Here is a 26,529-nt window from a genome sequence, read left to right as displayed (position 1 = left end):
CGCCCCCTCCCCCCCTCGCCATCCCCCCCGCACGATTGGCCAGCGCCGCTGTCTCTCAGCGTTTCAGGGGAAGGGACTGGGCGATTCCCAGCACTCGGGTCGCAGGCGTTGGCAGCCGGGCGGGTGGGAGGGGCCGGAGCAAAAGTTCCGGGCGCCCGAGCCGGCTGCTCGTGCCATGGAGCGGAGCCCCGACGTGTCCCCCGGGCCTTCCCGCTCCTTCAAGGAGGAGTTGCTCTGCGCCGTCTGCTACGACCCCTTCCGCGACGCAGTCACTCTGCGCTGCGGCCACAACTTCTGCCGCGGGTGCGTGAGCCGCTGCTGGGAGGTGCAGGTGTCGCCCACCTGCCCGGTGTGCAAAGACCGCGCGTCACCCGCCGACCTGCGCACCAACCACACCCTCAACAACCTGGTGGAGAAGCTGCTGCGCGAGGAGGCCGAGGGCGCGCGCTGGACCAGCTACCGCTTCTCGCGTGTCTGCCGCCTGCACCGCGGACAGCTCAGCCTCTTCTGCCTGGAGGACAAGGAGCTGCTGTGCTGCTCCTGCCAGGCCGACCCCCGACACCAGGGGCACCGCGTGCAGCCGGTGAAGGACACTGCCCACGACTTTCGGGTAAGAGCAGCGATTTGCACGAGGCGGCCGAGCCGGGTCTGGAACCCGGAATCCCTTGGCTCTGCGGCTCCCGCCCCTCCTGCCTGCCAGAGCCCAGTGTGCCCGCGTCTCGCTCCCAGCATGCAGGACCCCACCTCTCCGACCCAGGTTCCCAGGGCTGGCTGCGTCTTCAAGGTCGGCCCAGGGGCCCGTGCTGGGAGAAGAGAATGCGAACGGAAAGTGACAGATGAGGTTATATGATGTTCCCAAGACAGCGACACTTGCTTCTGAAGGGCCCAGGCCATGCACCCCTTGTGCCAGCCGGGTGTGGCCCAGGTCCCTTTAAGCGGCACGGATGTGGGTGCAGCCCACGAGCCCTGTAGCTTGGCACACTCAATTTAGAAGTGGAGGAGGAGCCACAGACCTGGCCAGGGGTGTGGAGTCTTAAGATTTCCCCCAAACCAGTCACCTACTTGCCAAGCTGATCCCGCGGTTTGTATTATCTGGGTGAGAGGTCTCTGACCCTGGCTGGCCTATTCTGGTTTATAAAGCAGCATCTCCATATCTAGAGTTCTAGTGACTATACATAAACCCAGGAGCAACTTACAGGGCAAAACTAACATGGAGAATTCTTTGATATAGGAAGGAAAAATGAATAGAAGATAAGGGTTAGCCTAACTCAGCATTTTCCAAAACGTTTAATCTTAGCCCATAGGAAGCAATGCATTTTCCCTTGTGACCCAGAACATATGTATCAGTTGAAACAAAAGTTTTCTGAACATGTTCATGGCACTCTGATATTTTCTGTTACTTCCCTTTGTTTTTTTTTTTTTTTTTTTTTTGAGACCTCTGTCGCCCAGGTTAGAGTGCAGTGGCGTGCTCTTAGCTTACTGCAACCTCCGCCTCCTGGGTTCAAGCGATTCTGGTGCCTCAGCCTCCCGAGTAGCTGAGATTACAGGCATGTACCAACATGCCTGGCTAATTTTTTTTTTTTTTTTTTAATTTCTAGTAGAGGCAGGGTTTCACCATGTTGGCCAGGCTGGTCTGGAACTCCTGGCCTCAAGTGATCTGCCCTCCTCTGCCTCCCAAACTACTGGGATTACAGGCGTGAGCCACTCCGCCTGGCCTCTGTTACTTTTAAAAATTACCCAGAATGTGAAACATTGAATTTATTTCATCACCTGCTAATGCATGAGTCAGAGCCCCAATTGGGAGAACACTGCTGGCCCAAAGCTGCATGGACTGGAGAGGAGGAGCTGCCCGAGTCCCCTGTGCCTGGTTTCTGGCCCCCTCTGTGGCCCTGCTTTCTTTTTTTGCAATACCTTTTTAAATACGGAAGTCTGTTCCGCTCCAAATGCATTTGACAAAGTTTAATTGAAGGGGAATGTAGGGATGCTGTCAGTACGCATGTCTCAATGAGTAACCCTGTTGCTCCTGTCATCTTTTTTGTTTAACATGGGTCCATGTCAATGCTTTTCCTGTTTCCACTGGCAGAAGTGACAGATCCTGATTTGGGACAGCTGGAATAAGTGCTGGCCAGCCAGGGTTCTGGGGCCCAGGTAAAGGAGGGATCATGGTTCAGGTCATGACTGATCCCTATTTGGCTGGCCGAGGTGCTGATCAGGAGATGCTGGGGTCAGGGCTGAGAACACCCAGGCAGAGCCCCCAGGCTGAGGCCAAGCCAGGATTCAAGAGCAGAGAGCCATGCACCAGCAGATGCCTGGTACTGCAAGGTCCCAGGGATACTGCAGGAGACAAGATAGACCATTTCCAGCCTCAAGGAGCTTCCAGCAGAGACCCGAGGGAAGAGGAGGTGTTAGCCAGGTGAAAGAGGGTATTTCAGATAGAGGCAGCAGCATTTGGAAGGGTCCAGAAGTGGGAAAGCCTGACTTTCTAGGCACTGAGGGAATTTAAGGGTAGTTAGAATGAGGAGGGACGTGCAGGAGGATCCAGGAGGCCAGTGGCTCACCCTTGCTGTGAACAGCAGCTGGGGGTTTTAGCAGAAGAATGATGGTGTCAAGTCAGTGGACACTCAGGATGATGTCAGGGGCTGAGTAGTCTAGTCCCAAATGGATCTGAGAAGAATGAGAACCAGGTGTGGTCAGCCTGATGCAGGGTGTAAATCACTCATTTACTAGACAAATGGGTACTGATGGCTGTTGTGTGCTGTGGCCTCTTCTTAGCTTCATGGAATTCTCATTTGAGCAGGGGGCATAGACAGTCAATAGACAAGATGTAGTTCTGTGTGATTCAAGGTAGGTGGTTGTGGGGGAGTGGTATGGGAAGATGCCCTCCACCACTTGGTAAGAAGGGACTGGGTAAGAAGCTGTGTGCCTCGCTGAGGGGGTTTTCCATTTTGTGCTGTGGGAAGCTCTGAAAGATTCTAAACAGGGGAGTTTGTGATGGGATGTGTGTTTTAGAGAAAGATTACTTTGCCAACTATCTATGTGAGGAACAGCAAAGTCAAAATCATCCCAGCTAACACATTTCATTGCTCACTGTGTGCTAGATGCTTTTCAGTGTTCACACGTCGACAAATTTAATGCTCACAAAAACGTATTTTCAGGTCCTGTGTTTCCTGTTACTGCGTAATAAATGTGGTGGTTTAAAATAGCACAAGTTTGTTCTCTTATGGTTCTGGAGGTTGGAAGTCCTAAAATCGAGGTGTCTGCAGGGCTACATTCCTTTTGGAGGCTCCAGGGAGAATTTATTTCCTTGCCTTCTCCAGCTTGCAGAGGCCCCTTCTTCCAGCTCTGAAGTGTGTCATTCTGTTCTGCATCTGTTGTCACTTTGACTTCTTTGACCAGTTCTACTACCTCCCTCTCATAAGGACCCTGTGATGACATTGGGCCCACCCAGGTAATCCAGAATAACCTCCCCACAGCAAGATCCTTAATTTAATCATCTGCACAGTCCCTTTTGCCATACAAGATTCTGGGGATTAGAATGGGGACATCTTTTCGGGGAAATAATTATTCAGCTTGCTACAGTTAGGTGCTATTATCCCCATTTTATAGACAATTATAGAATCATAGAGAGGGTAAAAAACTTGTCCAAAGTCACAGAGCAAGTAGCTCTAAAGATCACCTGGAGCCTTGTTCAGTTCACACACTGGTCCTGGACTTTGAGAGAGGTTTCTCTCATCTCAGACTTCAGCGGGCAGCTGACTGTGTGTTAGGGGTTGGAGTGGCTGTTGACCATTGTCAGGGCTGGCAGAAGGTACTGGTTGTGTGCCAGTACTGTGTCCAGGACAGGACCGGACAGTCCTAGACCTTGCCTTTGTGGGCATGGTTGTATCATCTCACTAATAATTACATAGTTTCAGCTCGACATTCCTGTGAAGGACAGTACAGGATGTGGTGGGAGATTGTAAGGGGGAGGCTGCTCTTGTTTGGTGGGGTGTGGGAAGGAGTCTCCAAGGAAGTGATTTCGCTGAGAGGAGCTGATTGAGGGGCGGCGAGCAGTGTGTGTGTGTGGCGGGGGTGTGGCGGCGGGGCACAGCGTGGGGGTGTGCAGTGACTGAGAGATGGTTCACGTGGGGATGAGGGACTGCAGGACAGATCCCACAGGACACAGAGGGCCCTGCTTAGGAGCTGGGATTTTTATCGTAGGTGCAGTGGCGCATGATGGAAGGACTGATGAGATTTGGGAGCCTGGCATCATGTTTACAGCAGAGCTGTAGCAAGGAACAGTGCTTAGAAGGACCTTCAGAAATCCTAGTGTGGCGTTTCTCAAACTTGAACAAGTATGCATTCTTCTTAATGGAAAAAATAGTCTAGCCAGTGAAAGTTAAATTATGTTATTATTTACATGCATACAAATGCAAACCTGGTATAAATAGCACTTGCTCACGCTACATATAAGCAATAAAACCAAAGGAAGTGAACAGATTGAATACAAAACTATAATCAATAACATTCCACTTAAAATATTAATTCTAAAGTTTTATTTTGCTGGAACAAAATCTCTACTCCTGGCCACGATACTTCTGATTCTCCCATTACTCTGTTCCAAGTGACTACTTAATCCGCCCAAATTTCTGTGAAGAGCTCTGGAGCTTTCTTGTTACGGGATTGGCCTTCATTTGGGTCCGGCACATTCTTTACCTGCTATGTGTATTTCTCTTCTTTCCTTATCAGGACAAGACGATGAAAGTCACGTCTTGATATCAAGTAAGCTGTTAAGAAAATATGAATGGTGGCCGGGCGTGGTGGCTCATACCTGTAATCCCAGCACTTTGGGAGGCCGAGGCGGGCAGATCACGAGGTCAGGAGTTCGAGACCAGCCTGGCCAGTATGGTGAAACCCCATCTCTACTAAAAATGCAAAAATTAACCAGGCATGGTGGCAGGTACCTGTAGTCCCAGCTACTTGGGAGGCTGAGGCAGGAGAATCGCTTAAACCCGGGAGATGGAGGTTGCAGTGAGCCGAGATCGTGCCACTGCCCTCCAGCCTGGACGACAGAGCAAGACTCTGTCTCAAAAAAAAAAAAAAAAGAAAAAGAAAAAAGAAAATACGAATGCTGGTGATGTTGTGAACTGAAAGCATGTGTCAGCGCTGTTTATGTCGTGGCTTGGAGTAGGATTGTCTTAGGTTTGGTTTAGGTTACCATTAAATGAAAACATCCTCAGACACAGACCGTGCGTCATTCTATTGTGACGGAATGGTTACATCTTGTGAGGAAGTGGTTACATCTAAGTAATGAGAAGTGGATCAAGGCCAGTGTGTTTCATGCCTGTAATCCCAGTGCTTGGGGAGGCTGAAGCAGGAGGATTGCTTAAGGCCAGTAGTTCAAGATCCTGCACCAAAGCAGAAAAAAATTAGCCGGGTGTGGTGGCACATACCTGTAGTTCCAGCTACTCGAGGGACTGAGATGGGAGGATTGCTTGAGGCCAGGCATTCGAGGGTGCAGTGAGCTATGACTGGGCCACTGCACTCCAGCCTGGGCAACAGTGTGAGACCCTGTCTCTTACATAAATGAATAAATAAAGTTCTAGGATCAGAACTCAGGTTTCCTGCCTCCCAGTCCAGCACTCTCCAGCTTGCATCTTCTACAGCAGCCCTGTGCTGAGCTGCCTTGTGCAGACCCTTGTCTTATCCATCTTGCAGGACTGGCATGATGACCATTCTTTGCCACCAGCCTCTCCCTGTCCCAGCTCCAGCCCTCTCTCCCCTTCTGGCGTCAACATGTTAGAGTCCATCTGGCTGGATCTAACCCGAGGTTACTCTTGATACCTCTTAAGCCACATTCCAGGTCTTCCCCCTTCCAATGCTTTTCCCCATTTCCTAACCACTCACCCCCATCCTGATCCCCAGCTTCTAGGTGAGGACTTACCAGCTCTTTGGTTGCACCAGAGGACATTGTTTGTTGCTTGCTTGTCCAGGCCTGTGCCCAGTGGTATTGGGAGTGGGGGGTGTCTCACTAGACCCTGCACACTGAGGCTCCTGAGTGATGGCCTCCAGCAGTGGGCTCCATGGCAGACACTTGCTTTGGAACGAGGTCTGAACACAAAGGGGAAAGACAGATCTGGGAGACTGATTTGGAGTTGCATAAGAAAGCTCCATGCATTTTTGCTGTTCATTTAAGAAACCTGGACCATATCCAGCAGGAGAGTTAGGTTACCTGGCATGCAGGTGGCACTTAAGAGCTATGCCGAATGCACAGCATGTGCCTGCCACTCTCATGTAAGCATCTTACAGGGATTGATTTGTGGAGTCCTCACAGCAGTCCTTTGAGCTTGGTAGTATTTTTTATCCCTCTTATCCAGATGAGGAAATGGAGGTGCAGAGAAGGGAAGGAACATGTTCAAGATCACCTGCTACTAGGTGGAGGTGCTGGGATTTGAACCTGGTCGGCCAGGTGCCAGAACTCTTGGCTGCTACATCAATCTGCCTGAAAACAAATCGTGAAATTTGAGAGACTGTAGAGACTTCTCTGCTTTCATTTTTAAGGTGAGGAGCCTGATAGCTGAAGAGAGAAGGAACTTTTTACCAACTCACCAGTGGATAGTGACAGAGACAAGGCTCCAAACCAGCCCTCCTAACCTTCAGTCCAGGAGGCAAGGTATATAGCAGAAAAAACACAGGCATTCCATGTACTCATTGACTGGGCAGGTGGTTAACTGAACATCTACTTTGTGCAGGGACTTGGACATGCAGGGGACAAAACAAAGTCTCTAACCTTGCAGAGCAAGCATTCCTTCTGCAGAAGTGTACCGAGCACCACTTTGCAAGGTAGAGAGGACCTGGAGGTTAAGACCTGCCCTCAGGAAAGAGAAGCTATTACCCTGGATAGTGAGTGCCGAGACAGAGGTGGCCAGGGTGCTGTGACGCCCTGGAATGGAACCTGAGCTGAAGATCAAGGGGCTTCCTGGAGGAAATGAGGGGTACTAGAGCCGAGTTTTCAAGGTGATGTTGGGTTAGTTGGGGGAAGCAGGTGGGAACCAGGCAGAGCAACAGTGTGTATCGAGTCTCACAAGACAGAAAACCTGGCTCAGGCCAGACAGAGCTGATTTCAAATGCAACTCTAGCACTTTGGTAAGTCCTTGCAAAGGGGCTGTGAAGACCTTGTGCAATGAAATTCATTCTTTCCCTCGCCCCTACCTTCCTGCTTCCAGCTATACCACAGAGCACCTGTCCTGTTAATGAAAATTGTGGGTAACGTGATTTTGTAAAGTGCTTAAGATCTTCAATATGCAATTGAAATTTGTTGCTTAAGGAATCAACTTGTCATTTTTGGGAAATCATGTAGTCTATATGATCACATTCTGGATCCTTTAGTATGAATAAAAACCTATTTTGTGTGTGTTTATAACTAATCTTTAACGTAGGCTGGACGCGGTGGCTCATGCCTGTAATCCCAGCATTTTGGGACGCCGAGGCGGGCGGATCACCTGAGATCAGGAGTTCAAGACCAGCCTGGCCAACATGGTGAAACCCTGTCTCTACTAAAAATACAAAAATTAGTTGGGCATGGCGGCAGGCACTTGTAATCCCAGCTACTTGGGAGGCTGAGGCAAGATAATTGCTTGAATCTGGGAGACAGAGGTTGCAGTGAGCCGAGATTGTGCCACTGCACTCTAGCCTGGACAAGAAGAGTGAGACTCCATCTCAAAAAAGTAAAAAATAAAAAAAATAATAAAAAATAAAAAAAATTAAAATCTTAATGTTATAATGTGATGCTAACATCGAAGCTTGTTTGCTTTCCTGAGCTTGGGCTGGGGGATGCTCCAGATCTGTTGTGGGCCCCTGCTACTGCCCATCTCTGCTCATTCATGTGCTCCTTGGGCTACAGGCAGGCCCCTTGAGTGGTAGTTCTATTTGTAATCTAAGCATATTTAGGGTTAAAATTAATACCAAAAGCAAACAAAATAATATTGTTTAGATGCATTCAAATTCACACTTCTTACATGTCATATTTCCTAGGTTAACCACTAGATGCACAGAAGGGGAAAATGGAATAAAAAATGTGTAGTAAATTTTTAAAAAGGAAAGGAAGAAAAAGAAAAATAGAATAAGCAAGACAAATAGCTCAGAACAAGGTGGCAGATTTAAATGCAAACATATCGGTACTTATGTGTTAAATACTCCAGTTAAATGAAAATGTTGATCTGACTGGATAAGAAAATGAAACCTAATTCTGTGTTGCTTAATATAATTATCTCAGTGAAAAAACATTTGATAAAATTTACCATCTTTTTGTGATTAAAAAAACAGGAAACTAGAAATGGAAGGAATTTTATTAGTTTGATTAAGGATATCTAGCAAAAAAACTTACAGCAAATATCACATTTAATGGCAAAACATTGAAAACTTTCTTATTGAGATCAAGAAAAAGACAGGAATGCCCATTATGACCAACTCTATTCAGTTTTGTGTGGGATAGCCTTGTCAATGAAGTAAGCCAATAATTACAAATAAAAGATGTAAGGTTTAGAAAGAAGGGAAGCAAAACTGGCATGTGTAGATAATATGGTTGCATATTTTTGCACTGAGATTTCTGTGTGTAGAAAATAAAGATTCTACAGTTAAATCATGAGTATTAATAAGTTGAGGTGAATGCTGAATCCAAAATCAAGATGCAAAACCAGTTGTATTTCTATGTATCACTAGCAAATAGAAAATAAAATATAGGCAGGGAGTTTTACACCTGTAATCCCAGCACTTTGGGAGGCTGAAGCAGGAGGATCGCTTGAGCCAAGGAGTTTCAGACCAGCTTGCACAACATAGTCCAGCCTGTCTCTACAAAAAGTTAAAACAAATTAGCCAGGTGTGGTGGTGCATGCTTGTAGTCCCAGCTACTTGGGAGGCTGAGGTGGTGGGAGGATCACTTGAGCACAGGAGGCTGCAGTGAGCTATGATTGCGCTACTACTGCACTGCAGCCTGGGTGACAGAGGGGGACCCTGTTTTGGGTTTTTTAAATTTAAAAATATGTTTACAATAATATAAAAAATAAGATAACTAGGAAGAAATTAATAAAAGATATGCAAAACTCTGATAGGGAAAAATATACTTCATTGAGAGCTATCAAAGAACATTAAGTAACTGGTGTGATATATTATGTTCGTGGATTAGTAGAGTCAGTACTTAAGCCTTTCAGTTTTCCCCAAATTGATCTATAGAGACAATATTGTACTAATCTAAATCTCAACATGATTATTTTTATGCAACTTCACAGATTCTAAAATTTATGTGACCCTCAAAGGGCCAAAAATTGCCAAGACATTCTTGAAGAGAAACCTATCAGAAATCCTCTCTTTTTTACAGCTACAGAAATTATGGCTGTGTGATGTCGGCACAAGGATAAACAGATGGGCCAGAGAAACAGATGGAGAGAACCAAAAAACAGATCTGTGTCTGATTTAAGACAGAGGTGGCTCTGCAGCCCAGTGAGCAGTAATGGTCTTTTTAAATAATGGTGCTGAGACAATGAGCTACCTGGTCACACCATGTACAAAAATAAACTCCAGTTATCCACATCAGACCTAAATGTGAAAGGAAAGCTGTAAAGCTTTGAGAAAATACTACAGAGCTATACAATAATAATGCAAAGCTATAAAGCTTTGAGGAAATAATACGATTGTTTTTGTGATCTCAGTGTAGGGAGGTGTTTCTTAAAACTAGTATACTAATCCTAAAGGAAAAGACTAATAAATTTGGCCATATTTCAATTAAGAAAGATAAATGATGAAGTAGAAAATATTCATTACACCTCTAACTAATCAAGGACATACACTGTGTATATATAATAAATTCCCACAAACCAGTTAGGAAAATGGCAGGCAACGCAATGGAAAAATGGACAATACTTTACTGAGTACTTAAAAATAAACATTGAAGTGGTCAATAAACATTTTCTACTAACATTGCTCTTGCTGTAAAAATTGGTACCACTGCTTTGGAAAACAATTTGGCATTACTCACTAAAGTGAAGACACATATGGTGGCCCAGCAGTTTTATCCCCAGGAATATATTATGAAGAAACGAGTTCCCATGTGTCCCCAGGAGACATGTACAAGAAGGTTACCTCCTCTGGGTTTAACTTGATCCTCTGTATAATGGGACTCACAGTGCTTAACCTTATAGGGAGAATTCGAATTAAATAATTGAATTAAATAGAATGTTTGTAAAGTGCATAATTTAGTGCCTTGTGTCTAGTACATGCTTAATAGTAACTGCTTGCTAGCAATAGTAATATAATCGTTGGTTAGTCTCATCAGCTGACATCTCAGAGAAGGGCCATTTTAGGATTGGTCTTTTCTGAAGGAAACCAGAACTCTCTAAGTGATTGAAAAGTTTGAGAAGATCAAGGGACTATCCCCTTCCCATCCTTATTGTCCCATAAATTCCTAAGGGCCAGGGTTGAAGGGCAGGGGCTGAACTGTGTTGTTTTGGGGCCTGCACACCTTTGGGTAATGCGTATGGACAGCTGCTTCACTCCTGTCACTTAACTAATTTGGCAAATCACTAAATTTTCCTTTTGAACTCTATTACATGATTTTGTATCAAAAATCTCATTCTATAAAATAAAACATTGGAATGACATTTCAGTGGTTTTGTGGGGGCACTCATGCAAATTAGAGATGATATACTACAGAAAACAAAGTTTAAAAATCTTAAATATTGTCACTTAAGATTAAAAGATCAAAATGAGTTGAAAATAAAACAGAACTGCAGAAAATGAAATCAGTAACCGTTTTGTTTTCTGTAGTGAAAGACTTAAAGGAATGGGCTACTGAGTGGGACAAATGGGCTAGTTCTCTGTTTCCTCGCAAATTGCCCCAAAACTTAGTGCCTTAAAACAAACATTAATTATCTTTGAGTGTCTTTGGGTCAGGAATTGGGCCTGCCTTAGCTCTGGGTGCCTCTGCCTCAAGGTGTCTCATGAGGGATTGCAGTCAGGGTTCTGTGGGCTAGTTCTAACCAATGGGCTAGTTCTCTATTTCCTAGCAAATTGCCCAAAACTTAGTGCCTTAAAACAAACATTTATTATCTTTGAGTTTCTGTGGGTCAGGAATTGGGCCTGCCTTAGCTCTGGGTGCCTCTGCCTCAAGGTCTGTCATGAGGGGCTGTAGGTATGGAGCTGTGGTCTCATCTGAAGGCTCAGCTAGGGCAGGATCCTTATTTACATTCACATGTGTAGTTGTTGGCAGGATTCAGGTCTTCACGGGCTGTTGGCCTGAGAGCCTGAGTCCCTCACTGGCTGTAGGTCAGAAGCCACTCTCAGTTTCTTGCCCCAGCAGTCACTCCCAGGGCAAATTACCACATGGGCAGCTGGCTACCATCCCAGTGAGCAAGCTAGAGAGAGCAAGGCAGGGTGTACACAGCCTTTGTCACCTAACCTCAGAGGTGACTTAGTATCATTTGCCACATTCTTTTGGTTAGAAACAAGTCACCCACAGAGGAGGGGATTTCACAAGAGCATGAGTACCGGGAGGTGAGGGTCACTGGGGCCACTTTAGAGGCTGCCTGCCTGAATCTGTCCTTTGCCCCATAAGGAGTCATGTCCCTCCCACATGCAAAATGCACTGGCCCTCTCCCAAGCTCCCCAAACATCTCATCCCTTTACAGCATCAGCCCAAAGTCCAGATTTGTCATCTAAATCAGGTCCAGATGGGAATGAGGCTTTGGGTGACACATCTGTATAATTTATTGCTGCATATCCAGTCACCCCGACATTTAGCAGCTTAAAACACTCTCATCTCACAGGAGGGAGGGATCACTGGGTGCTGTCTCAGCAGCTGCCTCCATAGCTGTCCAGGTTCACGTCCTTCCACATACTAGCTGTGTGCCCTTGGGCTGGTCATTTCCCTTCTGTGCCTCACTTTCTCATCTATAAATGGGGCCAATAATATTACTTATCTACTAGGGAGAAGTAATGATTAAATGACATAATTTCTCAAGTAATTGGTGTTGTCCCTGGCACAGAGTAAGTGCTGAATAAATGATAACCATTTATAATTATTTGAATTATTTTTCTTAAGAAAAAACTTGAGAAGCTTTCTGAGAATGTAGATCGAAAAGGATAATGAGGGAGAAAAAATGATAGGCCTAAGATACAAGAGGCAGGAATCCAACCTAAAACACTCTAGTGGTTCTTCAAGTTGTCCAAGGACATCAGAAACAATCATTAAAGTTTGAGAAACAAAAACTACTAAACCAAAAGTATTTGTGCCTGCTGATTAAAGTATTCCGTGCGATACAAGCAGTGTTAGAATATCAGGATGCAGGAGGGGTATGGAGGGGCATGTTGGGCATGTTGAGGTGAGGCCTCATGGGAAGTAACTGAACCCCGTGGGAAATGACTGGCTCCACCCCCATTGTCAGTCACCTCACGTTAGAGATTGCAGACCCATTCAGTTTAGGAAATTGCAGAGGGAACCTATGACCACACTGTCTGCAGTTGTCCACACAGCTCAGGGATTCAGACCCAGCATGAACCAGCTTTTGGCCCACATGGGACACTCTTCTGGCCTGTGCTGTGACCAACATGAGAGAGAGCAGCTTGCTTCTTCTCAGCCCCATCTCCCAGTCTGTACCAGGCTGGGCTACAGGATGTCTGAGGGCTCTTTATCCCATGGACGTCTGATTCAGGATCAGGACCTTACTTACCATTTGTGCCCAGAGCACTTGGCATGGATGGGGTTAGGCAAATGCAGTTGAGTTACACTTGTGTTGAAGTGGAGTCCCAGTTGTAAATGTGATGTGTCTGCCCTCTCTGCCCAGCCTCCAGCCCTAACCTGTCTTCCTCCCTCTCTCTCATTCCCACGTCAGGCCAAGTGCAGGAACATGGAGCATGCACTGCGGGAGAAGGCCAAGGCCTTCTGGGCCATGCGGCGCTCCTATGAGGCCATCGCCAAGCACAATCAGGTGAGCGAACGATGGGGCCAAGTGGGAAGATTGGGTCCACTCAGGGCAGTCTGGGGAGGAGTGAAGATGTGTCAGCCGTGGCTTTGGCTCACATAACCCGCTGGGTAGATGTCGGCTGCCTTACCTCTGATGGTCCTGTGCAGCCACGTCCTGGATGCTGACTGTGGCTTCTCTGCCTTGGCCCCTCTAAAGACCCAGGCGTGGTCATGCCAGCAGCCACAGGAGTGACTTAAAAAGCTGCCAGCACCATCTGCACTATGGCACATGCATCATATCACTGCCACCTGTGTGTTCAATGATGACCTGGGACTCATGTACTTTCTTGTTTTCTTTCAGTTCCCACATCCACTCCATCAGCAATCCTATTCCCCTATCTCCAAAGTATGTTATTTCTGTAAAACCCTCCACCTTTTGGTCCAGGTCATCATCATCTCTCACTGGGCCTCCTGCCTGGGGCCTCATGCTTTCATTCTTGTGCATTCTCCTTTCCATGGACTGGGGTGATCGTTTAGAAAAAAACACCAGCCGTGCCCCTCCTCTGCTTAAAACTGCCAGTGGCTTCCAGTCACCCTCAGTACCACCCAGATTCCTTACCATGGCCTCCAAGGCCATCGCCTGACCCTGCCTATCCTCAACCTCATTTACTTCTCTGCCTCACCTTCTTTCTGTCCCTTAAGCAAACTAAGTCTTCTCCCCAGAACACATGCCCAGCATCTTTGCCATTAAAATCTCAGCTCAGATGTTCTCTTAAAGAAGCTTTTCCTGATCATCCTCCTCTTTTACTCGATGGCATAATTTCCTGGTTTATTTTCTTGATGACACTTCATTACCTGTAATTACCTTTTGTTTTCTATTTGCTTTTTATCCCCTCCTGTCAAAATATAATGAAAACAGGGCACACTATTGCCAGTTATCTAGAGGAGTTCTTGGCACACAATAGGTGACCAATAAAAATTGTTGATTGAATGAGTGAAGTGGGTAGGTGACCAATAACTGTTAATCAAATGAATGAGTGGGCTCCCTCTGTCCCCATTCTGGTTGTTCTGCCTGGCACCCTCTCTTCCTCCAGGTCCTGTGTGGATTGGCAACCTTGTTTCTGACTGTTGATCTTGGCTCTGGTCTTTGGCTTTCTGAAGTGGTTGCTTCTAGTAATTACCACTCTGTTAGACTCATCTTAGCCACAGCTGAGCCATGCCTGGTCCAGGTTGCTGGGCGCTGTCCTCAGGAGCCTGCGGTCCCCTCCACCATGTGTCCATAGGTGAGGATTAGTCCCAGGAAAGAGCCTCATTAACATCTGGCTGTGGAGTTTACCCTGAGCCACAGAGCTGGTGGAACAGTGTGGAAGAAAGGATTATGTGACATACTGGGTGCCAGGGCAGTAACCGCAAAGCAGACCTATTTCCAAATCTAAGCCCAGTTCCCCAGCAAATCCCTCAACCCCCTCCAAGCTAATCCCCTCCTCTGTAAAAAGAGGGCAATTCCCTTTTACTAGGGTTTTTAAAAAAAAATTTAGATAAGATAATGCATACAAGTGCCCAACAGAGACAAGTCCTTAACATTTCTGATGTCTAATAGACCAACAAACTGGTGGGAGAGAGTTTTCACTTTGTTCAGTAGATTATTTTGTCATCCGATGTCAGAGCCATAAATACATGTTGAAATTCCAACTCCAAATAGCGATTACGAACCTGCTGTTGCTGGAGTTTGTTGAGTTGTTTTTCCAGTAGTCATCGTGGAGTCATGTAGCTTTATCATTGTTCTCTTACTTGGTTTCCTTCTGTGGCTAAAGCCATATGACTGGCTTGCCTTGTACAGGACTGGGTTGGGGATACTTAGGGAGCATCTGTCTGTCTGTGTGGTGGCACTGCCTGCCCATCCCAGGGAGTGTAGGAGTCCTGAGCTTTTTGCTGAGGCTAAGGGTAATGAGGTCACATGGGAAGCCCCTAGAATTCCAGCCTGATAGTACTTTTTCTATTAAATTCAGTTATCAGGCCGATGAGGAAGGTGAAAGTTCTGGTGTTTGTTCCTTTACAGTGAGGCCGTCATTGCCCACGGTGAGTGGGCAGGAGGTGACCTTGCACTTGCTGGTTTTTCCTGCCATGCTGTGTTCTTGATGTTTTTGTGTGATAAGAATTATTGGGGAGAGGGAGAGCATCAGGATAAATAGCTAATGCATGCGGGGCTTAATACCTAGGTGATGGGTTGACAGGTGCAGCAGACCACCATGGCGCACATTTACCTATGTAACAAACCTGCATGTCCTGCACATGTATCCTGGAACTTAAATGTAAAAAAAAAAAAAAAAAAAAAAGAGAATCACCCTGGATTCTACTCTCTCCAATACAGACATTATCAGTCTTTTCAGCCTGATAGGTTAACCATGCTGTTTGTCCTCATTTGCATTTCTTTGATTATTGGTAAGTTTGTACATCTTTTCACAAGCATAATAGTCATTTATGCTTCTTCTGTGAATGCTAATTCACATTCTTTTTTTCCCTTGGAATATTTGTCTTTTCTCTTAGTGGATTTGTAAGAGTGCTTTGTACATTAAGAATAATAGCCATTTGTCATAAATGTTGCAAATATATTTCCTAGTTTGTCATTTCTTTTTGAGTGGATCATTCTCAATTTTTTTGGCCATTTTCATTTTTTCAGTGAATCCTTTTCATATATTTTCAGAGCTGTAAACATACACACAGTCCCTGGCTTATGATTTTTTGACTTTACTGTGGTATGAAAGCAATATGCATTCAGTAGAAACTGTACTTTGAGTACCCATACAACCATTCTGTTTTTCCCCTTCAGTACAGTATTCAATAAATTACATGAGACACTCAGTGCTTTATTATGACATAGGCTTTGTGTTGGATGATTCTGCCCAAGTGTAGGCTAATGTGAGTGTCCTGGGCACGTTTAAGGTAGGCTAGGCTAACCTATGATGTTTTTAGTAGTTTAGGTGTATTCATTGCTTTGACTTAACTATTTTTCAACTTATGATGGGTTTATTGGGATGTAACCCCATCATAACTTGAGGAGCATCTATATTTAACTTTCAGTCCAAAGATGAGTTTACTAACCTGCCATTGCCACAGCACACATTTTGAATGGTTTTTCTAACAGTTGTCATGGAATTGTATTTTTGTCTTTAACTTTATGATAGTCTCTTGCCATACACACCTCTTATTTTTCTGTGTATTCAGTTATCTCATTCTTTCTTCAAGGCTTCTCAGTTTCATACTGTGCCGAGGAATGTCTTTCTTATTCCAAGCTGAGAAATATTTATTTGCTTTTTCTTTCATTACATTTATGGTTTTATCTTCCCTTTTAAAAAACTTTTTGTGAGGCTGGGCACAGTGGCTCACGCTTGTAATCCCAGCACTTTGGGAGGCCGAGGCGGGCAGATCACCTTAAGTCAGGAGCTTGAGACCAGCCTGACCAACGTGGCAAAACCCCATCTCTACTAAAAAATACAAAAATTAGCTGGGCGTGGTGGCGTGTGCCTGTAGTCCCAGCTACTCAGGAGGCTGAGGCAGGGAAAATTGCTTGAACCCAGGAGGCAGAGGTTGCAGTGAGCCAAGATCACACCACTGCACTCCAGCCTAGGTGAAAGAGCGAGACTTAGTCTCAAAAAGAAAAAAAAAAACAAACTTTTTGTGGTTGTGATTTGGAGTGTGTATATTATTTTAATGATTGTTTTAAAATGAATGCTTCCTACTGCTCTTTTGGTAAAGCCTCTGGATCAGACAAATTTTAAGTCCTAAGATTGGAAGGTAAATACTTAAAAAAAAATCATTGCTATTCGCAGCCATTCATTTCTATGATTCAGGACTTCCCTTGTTATGGTGCAACCTAAAGAAGGAACTGAACATTGTATGTAGATGAGGTTATAGTACTACAGTTGCCATCTATATAAGCTGTGATTTTATTTTTAAAAACCCTGTCAAAACAATCTAATATTAGGTTGTTGGACTTTCCCATTTGAAATCTGAACTTAGAAATTTGTGCTTATAAACTATTATGTTGATATTTTATCTGTAGGGGTTCTATACATGATTTATTTGAACATAAAGTTCCTTTGCTAAAAATGGGAAAGTTGCTGGGCTATGGATGTCCTCTCCACATCTGACCCCTGACTCCTCCTGCTGTCTTCTGTAGGTGGAGGCTGCATGGCTGGAAGGCCGGATCCGGCAGGAGTTTGATAAGCTTCGTGAGTTCTTGAGAGTGGAGGAGCAGGCCATTCTGGATGCCATGGCCGAGGAGACAAGGCAGAAGCAACTTCTGGCCGATGAGAAGATGAAGCAGCTCACAGAGGAGACGGAGGTGCTGGCACATGAGATCGAGCGGCTGCAGATGGAGATGAAGGAGGACGACGTTTCTTTTCTCATGGTAAGGAGCTCAGCGTCTGGATTCAGTGACAGGGCCACATGTTCCAGGACCAGTTGGGAGCCATAGCCCACCAGCCCTGGCCAATGTCATCTTCCTGGAGCTTCCTGGGTACTGGCCTGGAGGAGCTCACAAGTGACCTGCTCTGCTTGTGTCATGAAACTAAAAAGACTTATCAGGGCGGAGTTCCTTGAAACCCTCTTATTTCTTCCTCGCTCTTCTTTTTTTTAGAGACAGGGTCTTGCTGTATCACCCAGGCTGGAGTACAGTGGGTGATTATAGCTCAGTGTAACCTCAAACTCATGGGCTCAAGTGATCCTCTCTCCTTAGCCTCCTGAGTAGCTGGGACTACAGGCACGAGCCACCATGCCCAACTAATTTTTTTCATTTTTTACCAGTCAGGTAGGGGTGAGGGGGGTCTCACTATGTTGCCCAAGCTGGTCTTGAATCCCTGGCCTCAAGTGATGCTTCCACCTTGGCCTCCCAGGTAGTTGGACTACTGGCGCACCACTGTGCCCAGCTCCTGTCTCTTCTTTCTTCCTTTCTCTTGCCCTCTCTCTTACTCTCATTTTTTTTCCGGTCTCTACCTTTTAATAAAATGAATTCTTTTAAAATCATTCAATTATTTAAATTTTTTATTTAAATATAATGCCTTGGCTTTCTGTCTTCTTAAGAAAAGGATGATTCCATTCTCTCTTTAAAAAAACAGTATTATTCATTTTTTCTGCCTTTTATTGATTTATTTCCTCCCCATGAGCCAGTGGTCCTTACAAATTTCCTACAGGGAAATTTCTGGGCTCGAAAGCTGGTCTGTAAACTGGCCAGGGTGGTGAGGTGTCTCTTGTACCTGGAAAACAGCTGACTGCTGTGGAAGGGGTGTCGCTGTAGAGTGGAGTGGGAGGTGACAGGGACAGTTATCTGTTCAGGCAGTGTCATCTCCTGGGTGGGTCCTTTAGGAGTTCTCCACCTCACTCAAAGCCTGGAACCATGAAGTCTCCTGTCTCAAAAATGTCCCTGATTATGAAATCGTTCTGTGTTCAGAGCTCTCTCTAAAAAGAAAAATGAAGAAAAAAGAAAAAGAAAAAGAAAAATCATTTTGTGGGATCTAAAAGCTGTGTGTCTCGAGGATTCTGTTTAGGGAATTGGGAGTATTGTCTGCCCAGTACTCAGAGTGCTTTCAGGGATGATTTTGGTTTGTGACTCTTTTTTATTTTTTATTAACAACTTTATTGAGATATAATTTACATGCTAAACAATTCACCCATTTAAAATGTACCACTCAGTGATTTTTAGTATATACAGAGTTGTGCAACCATCACGACAATTTTAGAACATTTCATGCCTCCAAAAGCAGCCCTGCTTTAGCTGTCACTCCCCAGTTCCTCCTCCCACATAAAAACTGCTACCGAAATTGAGTCTAACAGAGTGGTAATTACTAGAATTAGCAGCCCCTGGCAACCACTAGTCTACATACTATCTATATAGATTTACCTATTGTAGACATTTCAAATGCATGGAATTATATAACATGTAACCTTTTGTGACTGCCTTCTTTCAGTCAGCATATTTTGAAACATCATTCATGTTGTAGCATCTATCAGTACTTCATTCTTTTTTATGGCTGAATAATATTCCATGGCATAGATATATAATCATGCACTGCTTAGTGATGGGGATATGTTCTGAGAAATGTATTATTAGGCAGTTTCTTCATTATGCAAGTGTCATGGAGTGTGCTTACACAAGCCTACATGGTGTAGCCTACTGCACACCTAGATTATATGGAATAGCCTTTTGCTCCTAGGCTACAAACCTGTACAGCACGTTGCTGTACTGAATACTGTAGGCAACTGGAGCCCACTGTTAAGTATTTGTATATCTAAACATAGAAAAAGTACAGTAAAAAACAGTGATATAATCTCATGGGACCATAGTCATATATGTGGTTCCTTGTTGACTGAAACATCGTTACGTTGCACATGGCTATATTATATTTCATTGATTGATTTATCAATTGGTGGTTGCTGTGGTTTAAATATGTTCCCCAAAATTTATGTGTTACAAACTTAATCCCCAATGCAACAGTGTTGGGTGGTGGAGCCTAATAAGAAGTGATTGGGTCATGAGAGCCCTCATGAATGGGTTAATGTTGTTACTGGCAGAGTGGGTTAGTTATTGAGAGAGTGGGCTTGTTATAAAAGTGAGTTTGGGCCCCTCTTGCTCTCTTGCTCTTGGTCTTATGTGTAGTCTCTTGCCCTTCTTCCTTCTGCCATGGGATGACACAGCATGAGGGCTCTCATCAGATGCTGGTGCCATGCTCTTGGACTTTCCAGCTTCAGAACCACGAGTGAAATAAACTATTGTTTATAAATTACCCAGTCTGTGGTATTTTGTTACAGCAACACAAAATGAACGAAGACAGTGGTCATTTGGGTTGTTTCTATTTTGGCTATTATGAATAATATGACTATAAACATTCAGGTAGCAATTTTTATGTGGACATGTTTTCATTTTTCTTGGAAATATGTCTGGGAGTAGATTTGCTGGATCAAATGGTAACTCTAGGTTTAACTATTGGAAGAACTGCTAGGCCATTATTCAGAGCAACTGTATCATTTTATATTCCCATCAGGAGTGTATGTGGATTCCAGTTTCTCCATATTTTTGCCAAAATTTGTTTTTTAAAAATTATAACCATCCTTGTAGGTGTGAAGTGGTATCTCCTTGTGTATTGCATGTCATCACATCCCTGATGGCTAATGACTTGGAACATCTTTTCATGGGCTTTTTGATCATTAGTAGATCTTCCTTGGACAAATGTCTATTCAGATCCTTTGCCCATTTTTAATGTGGGTTGTCTTTTTATTGTTGAGTTGTAAGAGTTCTTTATATCGTCTAGATACAAGTTTTTTTTATCGGTTTTAGCTCTTCATGTAGGTCTTTGATGCATTTTGAGTTTTTTTTTTTTTTGTATATGGTATAGTAAGGGTTAGTCCAACTTCACTTTTTTTTTTTTTGCATGTCAACATACAGTTTTCCCAGTACCATTTGTTGGAAAGACTATTCCTCCATTAAATCATCTTGGCACTATTGTAAATAATTGATTGATGGTAAATATGAGGGTTTATTTCTGGACTTTCAATTCTATTCCATTGATCTTAGTGCCTGTTTTTATATTAGTACCATACTATCTTGATTACTGTTGATTTGTAGTAAGTCTTGAAATTGGAGATTATGAGTCTTCCAATGTTCTTCTTTTTCAAGATGGTTTTGGCTATTCTGGGTCCCTTGAAATTTTGTGTGAATTTTAGGATCAGTTTTTTAGTTTCTGCAAAGAAGCCAGCTAGGATAAGGGATTGCACTGAATCAGTAGATCAACTTAAGGAGTCTCTTCTTATGTTTTCTGTTGCTATGACAGAATATCACAGACTGGGTAAATTATAAAACAATACAAGTTTATTCAGCTCAGTGTTCTGGGTGAGGCCAGGAAGTCCAGGAGCATGATGGCTCTGGCATTTGGTGTGGGTCATCTCATGGCAGAAGGAGGAAATGAGTGCAAGACAGAGTAGTTGCTCATTGCTTTATAGCAACCCAGTCTCATGACAACTAAACCACTTCACAATAACGGTATTAATCCATTTGTGAGGGCTCTGCCCTCATGACCCAATCACCTCCTTTTAGGCCTTTCCTCCCAACACTGTTGCATTGGGGATTCAGTGTTCAACACGTGAACTTTTGGATAATATGTTCAAATCATAGCAGGGATGTTATTGTTAACATCTTGACAATATTAAGACTTATGATCCATGGAATGCATGACTTCTTTTGAGGTCAGAAACATATACATTTCCTCTACATCTGTGTCTCTGTGTTATTTTTTTATTTTTATTTTTTCAGAAACACAAGAGCCGAAAACGCCGGTAAGTTGCCAAAGCTGGTGGAGGGGAGGGGAAGAGTGGGCAGAAATACCAGGGGTGCAAACTCCAGTGGCCCCGGGGCAAGCAGGTAACAACCAGCTGGGTGCACCAGCACACATGAGCTACTGGCCCTGGTTTTAGAGGGAGAGGTGGACAATAGCCAGGTGGAGAGAGCCCTCTCACAGCATCCAGTTCCAGTTGGCTCTGGGGCAGTGTTGTTCTCCTGAGTGTGGAGGGTCCCCACCTGCCGTGCAGGGAAGGAGAACACTATCCTGCATGTGGCTTGCATTTCTCGGGGCCAGTCAATGTCAGGCTTGTTTCTTGATCAGCCCCCTCCCTCTGAGAGCCTTAGGCCATGGTGGTTTGTGTTGATGGTTGTTGGGTTCACAGGGATGAATGAGGAAGAGCTGTGTCCCAGTCAGAGCTGTGCAAAGATGGAATAGAGTGCTTTTGGAGGGAGTGAGTTCCCTGTGCTCACTTCCCACTGGCAGTGTGCAAGCAAAGGCTGGAGGACACCTTGGGATTGTTGGACTAGAGCATCCTTAGGGTCCCTTCCAACTCAGACATCCCATGAGCCAGATGTGTAAGTGTGATTTCTGCCTGCAAGGATGGCAGCCATGTTGGAGAACCTCCTGTTTGTATTTCTCCTAGTTGGGGCAGGGTGAGCCCTTGGATTGAATGCTGAAGGGAGATGGCAGCCCTGTTGGCCTTGGCCCATCTCCCATCATAGCCCAGTCCAATCTTGTCTTGGGGAAGGTGGCCAGGAAACTTGGGCCTGAGGGAAGGGAACAAGTCCTGTTGCTGGTTTCCAGTTGGCCCAGTTCGGCCCAGGTTGCATGGCTCTGGCCCTGCCCACCGTACCCATTGTACTTTTCCAGACTCTTCTGCACCATGGAGCCAGAGCCAGTCCAGCCCGGCATGCTTATCGATGTCTGCAAGTACCTGGGCTCCCTGCAGTACCGCGTCTGGAAGAAGATGCTTGCATCTGTGGAATCTGGTGAGCGGGGGTGCCGGCAGGTGTCCCAAGCATGGGTGGAAGCCCTTCATGTTAGCAAAGAGGCACCGGGGCTGGTCTCTGCTGGGCCCACCTCCCACCTCCTCAGAGCTCCCCTCCTCTCTCAGCTGATCCCTCTGCCAGTCCCTCGCAGGCAGGTTCCTGTACCCTGGTCTTTTCCACTCTGCCCAACACCTCCAACCCTCCTGGTAGAATGCCTTCTCTCAGGGTCCTGACACTTGGTCCCGTCTTCAGAGAGGGAAACTGGCTTTCTTGTTTATTCAGAACTGTGTTTTGTATGATAAAAGACCTCCTGCATCTGGGCTTGCCTCTCCCAAGGTGACTGCAGCCCACATGAGCCACGGTGTCCTGGTTTTACGGGGAGGAATATCACTGACTCAGGGAATGGGCTATGCTGTCCTAACATCCCTTGGTCGTGTGAGTGTTAAGAGTCTCTGCCTGTATGAGTTCCTGTGGCTGCCATAACGAAGGACCACAAACTAGAAAATGACAGAAGTTGACTCTCTCACAGTTCTGGAGGCTAGAAATCCAAAATCCAGATGTTGGAAGGACCAGGCCCCCTCTGAAACCTGTAGAGGAGAGTCTTCATTTCCTCTTCCGTCTTCTGGTGTCTCCTGGCCATTCTTGGCCTTATTGGCTCCCCCTCAGCACTTTGATCCTCACCTCCGCCATCACACAGCATTCTCCCCTGTGTATCTGTGTCTGTCTCCTCTTTATTATAAGGACACAGGTCATATTGGATTGGGGACCCTCCTCCAGTCTTCATCTTAACTAATATGTGTACAACCACCCCATTCCCAAATAAGGTCACACTCGGAGGTACCAGGGGTTGGGACTGCCGCATATCTTCTGGGGGATACAGCCCGACCCCTGCCACCACTCCAGCCCTGGGCCACTCCTTGCATGGACTTGGGGCCAGGTGTGACACAGTGGTTGGTTTGTGGGGCTGGAGATATCCACGTGTGGCCTAAGGGACCTCAGGTTTGCTGATTCCCCATTTCCACCTCTGCTTGCAGTACCCTTCAGCTTTGACCCCAACACCGCAGCTGGCTGGCTCTCCGTGTCTGACGACCTCACCAGCGTCACCAACCACGGCTACCGCGTGCAGGTGGAGAACCCGGAGCGCTTCTCCTCGGCGCCCTGCCTGCTGGGCTCCCGTGTCTTCTCACAGGGCTCGCACGCCTGGGAGGTGGCCCTTGGGGGGCTGCAGAGCTGGAGGGTGGGCGTGGTACGTGTGCGCCAGGACTCGGGCGCTGAGGGCCACTCACACAGCTGCTACCACGACACACGCTCGGGCTTCTGGTATGTCTGCCGCACGCAGGGCGTGGAGGGGGACCACTGCGTGACCTCGGACCCAGCCACGTCGCCCCTGGTCCTGGCCATCCCACGCCGCCTGCGTGTGGAGCTGGAGTGTGAGGAGGGCGAGCTGTCTTTCTATGACGCGGAGCGCCACTGCCACCTGTACACCTTCCACGCCCGCTTTGGGGAGGTTCGCCCCTACTTCTACCTGGGGGGTGCACGGGGCGCCGGGCCTCCAGAGCCTTTGCGCATCTGCCCCTTGCACATCAGTGTCAAGGAAGAACTGGATGGCTGAGCTGGCCCGGGGCTGCCCCGGTCTTGTGCCACAGCACTGTTTTCTTTCTGCCCTCTTCCTAATGCCCACACTGCTTGGGCACTATTGCGCCCCTGCCTCTTTGCCAGGCTCTTCCTCCTGTCCCGCCTGGTCCTTTTCCATGACTCCAGGCTGTGCCTCTCTCCATGTTTGGTCCCTTCTGTGCCCATGGTCAGGAGCTATTCGGGTGGCACCTCGCTGGCCAGGCTCTCCCGAGTCGTGGCACCTCCACAATGTGAATTTTCTGAATCCCTATTCCAGGATTTCTGGGAATAATGTTTACTTCTAGAATGGGCCTGTTGTAAACCATCTCATCCAGGTGTGGTAAAGCCATTGGATGAGGAGGGGACTGCCATGGAAAGGAGAGTTTGTTACTTACGGTTCTGAGAGGAGGGGCCACATAGGAAAGCCCCACGGTGGGTCAGAAGGCGGAAGGAGGGAGGGGAACGTGTGGGCAAGAGACTTCCTCTGGTTTCCTCAGGAGGAAATGGGCAAGGCAGAGTAAGCAGGGGAGACAGGTTTAAGGGTAGCTGGCTTGAGTAATTTCAGTGGCTCTCAGGATAGGGGCTGCCCTTTTTGTCTGATACCTGGCCCCGGGATAGTCAGGACAGGTGAATGTTGGCCTGGGGTGTGACAGCCCTGGGAGAGCCACTTGAAGGAGGCAGCTGGTGCCATCACTCCGGATTAGTTGGTTTCCATAGGAAAGGCATGCTTTCAGCCAGATGCTTGCCATCTCTAGGGATTGGGGGATTGGCCTGCCTGGGAGGATCAGTCTGTCCAGGTCAGCGAGGCCGCAGATACCAGAGCATCAAGAGTACAGGAAATACAGTTAATGCAGGGCCTCTGTGTGGCTGGATCCTCCGTCTCCATCAGATCAGCTCTGATTGATCTATTCTTGCACGATTTCCTCTGAACACAGGGTTCCAGAGTACTTAAACACAACATTTTTTAAATCGTGGTTTCGGCCTATTTCCTTGCCAGGCCCGTTTCCCCACCAGGAAATGAGATAGGAGGACTGGATGAGGATGTCGTGTTATAGTTGCTGTGGAGGAAGTTCCTCTGGTTAATTCTCATCAGCGTCTGCAGAAAAGAAGGAAAGAGGGCACCCTTTTCAGTTGGGAAGAAAGGAGAGGGGTGGCACCATGGACGTGGCCCTAAACGCTGTGGGAGAGGGAAGAGGAGGCTGGGCCTCGCTGCCCTCTTGTCTCTGCTGACTTCAGCCTGGTCATGCTTGCTCTGCCACTTGCGATTTCATCCCTAATTTCTTCCTCCACCATGCTTGCAGACTTTTCCCTGGGCTTGTTTTTTCTCGCACATCTCTAAAGAGTTTTTAATCATCAGCTCATCATGTCCCAGGAAGTGGCATCATAAAAGGAAATATTTTTTTTTCCTAGGAGCAGTGTTAAAATCTGGGTCACATTCCTGACCAAGGACAGCATCCTGCCTTCTGCCCATCCCCTTCAGTTCACAAAAGCTGACATTTTAAACAAATCATGACTCACACGTATTAATTGGTTATAAATATGTTGTGTACACTGGTTAGATAAAACTTATGGCCACAAGGAGGGCCCAGGTAGGCGATGTCAGTGTGTGAAGGGGCTGGATTGGGCGTGGTGAGGATGTTGGCAAACCAGTGTATGCACCTGGTTGGAAGATGCTCAGCCTCACAAAAGCTCCAAGCCCTTTGGGAGCCAAAGTGTCTGAGAGTGTGACCCTCTCCTATAAAGTATTTATCCCACCCATTAATATAATTTCTGTATAATAAACTTGACCTGAAATTATTTCATTCTTTATATTAAACTTTTAAAAATGTTTTTCATTTTCACCTTAGATATGGGAAGAGTTTTTGTTTTTTTTTTTTAACAGGATAACTTGAGCAGGCTAGGCCTCTTAAAAAAAATATTTGAGCTAAAACTCATTTTTCTTTTGGCATTTTCTTTTCAATGTTCTTATAAGCAAAGTTCATCCATGTTGTAGCATGTGTTCAACTTTATTTTTTCATCGGGTAATATTCCATTGTATGGAATGGTAGTACTACATTTTATTTATCATGCATCGATTGGTGGACATTTGGATCGTTTCTACTTCTTGACTATTATACATAATGCTGCTAGGAACTTTTGTGTATGAGTTTTTGTGTGGACATATGTTTTCATTTCTCTTTCGTATATGCCTGGGAGCAGATTTGCTGGATCATATGAAACTCTATTTAACCCTTGAGGGACTCCCAAACTGTTTTCCAATGTGGTGACACAATTTTATATCCCATCAACAGGGCATGAGGGTTCTGATGACTCCACATCCCTCAGTGCTTTTTATTATCTATCTTTTAACTTAGCCATCCTAGTAGGGGTAATGTGGCATCTCATTGTGATTTTGGTTTGCATTTCCCTGATGGCGAATGATATTGAGCATCTTTTCATGAGCTTATTGGCCATTTGCATATCTTCTTAGGACAGCTATCTTTAGATCACTTGCTCATTTTTTAATTGGGTTATTTGTCTTTTTATTATTGAGTTGTAAGAGTCCTTTTATAGCCTGGCACAAGTCCCTTTAACTGGTATATGATTATAAAATTTTTCGCCGTGAGCTGTTTCATTTCCTTGATGATGTCCTTTCAAATACTAAAGCTTTTAATTTTGA

At 45.8% G+C, this 26,529-nt stretch overlaps 1 protein-coding gene across 2 annotated transcripts; it reads left to right on the top strand.

Annotated features, from left to right (window-relative positions):
• The first annotated feature begins 9 nt into the window (after positions 1-9).
• On the top strand, positions 10-26,529 carry TRIM35 (tripartite motif containing 35). Of its 2 annotated transcripts, XM_519674.9 has the most exons (6): positions 10-610; positions 12,864-12,959; positions 17,115-17,345; positions 21,240-21,262; positions 22,138-22,256; positions 23,291-26,529. In XM_519674.9, the coding sequence occupies exons 1-6, from the start codon at positions 176-178 to the stop codon at positions 23,866-23,868; spliced, it is 1,482 nt and encodes a 493-aa protein (XP_519674.2). In that variant the 5' UTR covers positions 10-175; the 3' UTR covers positions 23,869-26,529. The 2 variants fall into 2 exon arrangements, with proteins under 2 accessions (XP_519674.2, XP_016814756.1); XM_016959267.4 differs by lacking the exon at positions 21,240-21,262 and having other exon boundaries at positions 64-610.

Source organism: Pan troglodytes, chromosome 7 (genome assembly GCF_028858775.2).
Source record: "Pan troglodytes isolate AG18354 chromosome 7, NHGRI_mPanTro3-v2.0_pri, whole genome shotgun sequence".
Classification (NCBI taxonomy): domain Eukaryota; kingdom Metazoa; phylum Chordata; class Mammalia; order Primates; family Hominidae; genus Pan; species Pan troglodytes.
The sequence above is the reverse complement of the archived record's forward strand: the minus strand, read 5'-3'. Positions and strand labels throughout refer to the sequence as shown.

Excerpts from the sequence above, each read along its gene's own strand:
- TRIM35 (XM_519674.9), top strand. The coding sequence starts at position 176 with ATGGAGCGGAGCCCCGACGTGTCCCCCGGGCCTTCCCGCTCCTTCAAG. Across the intron at positions 611-12,863 it reads ACACTGCCCACGACTTTCGG|GCCAAGTGCAGGAACATGGA; the intron begins GTAAGAGCAGCG and ends TTCCCACGTCAG. Across the intron at positions 21,263-22,137 it reads CACAAGAGCCGAAAACGCCG|ACTCTTCTGCACCATGGAGC; the intron begins GTAAGTTGCCAA and ends GTACTTTTCCAG.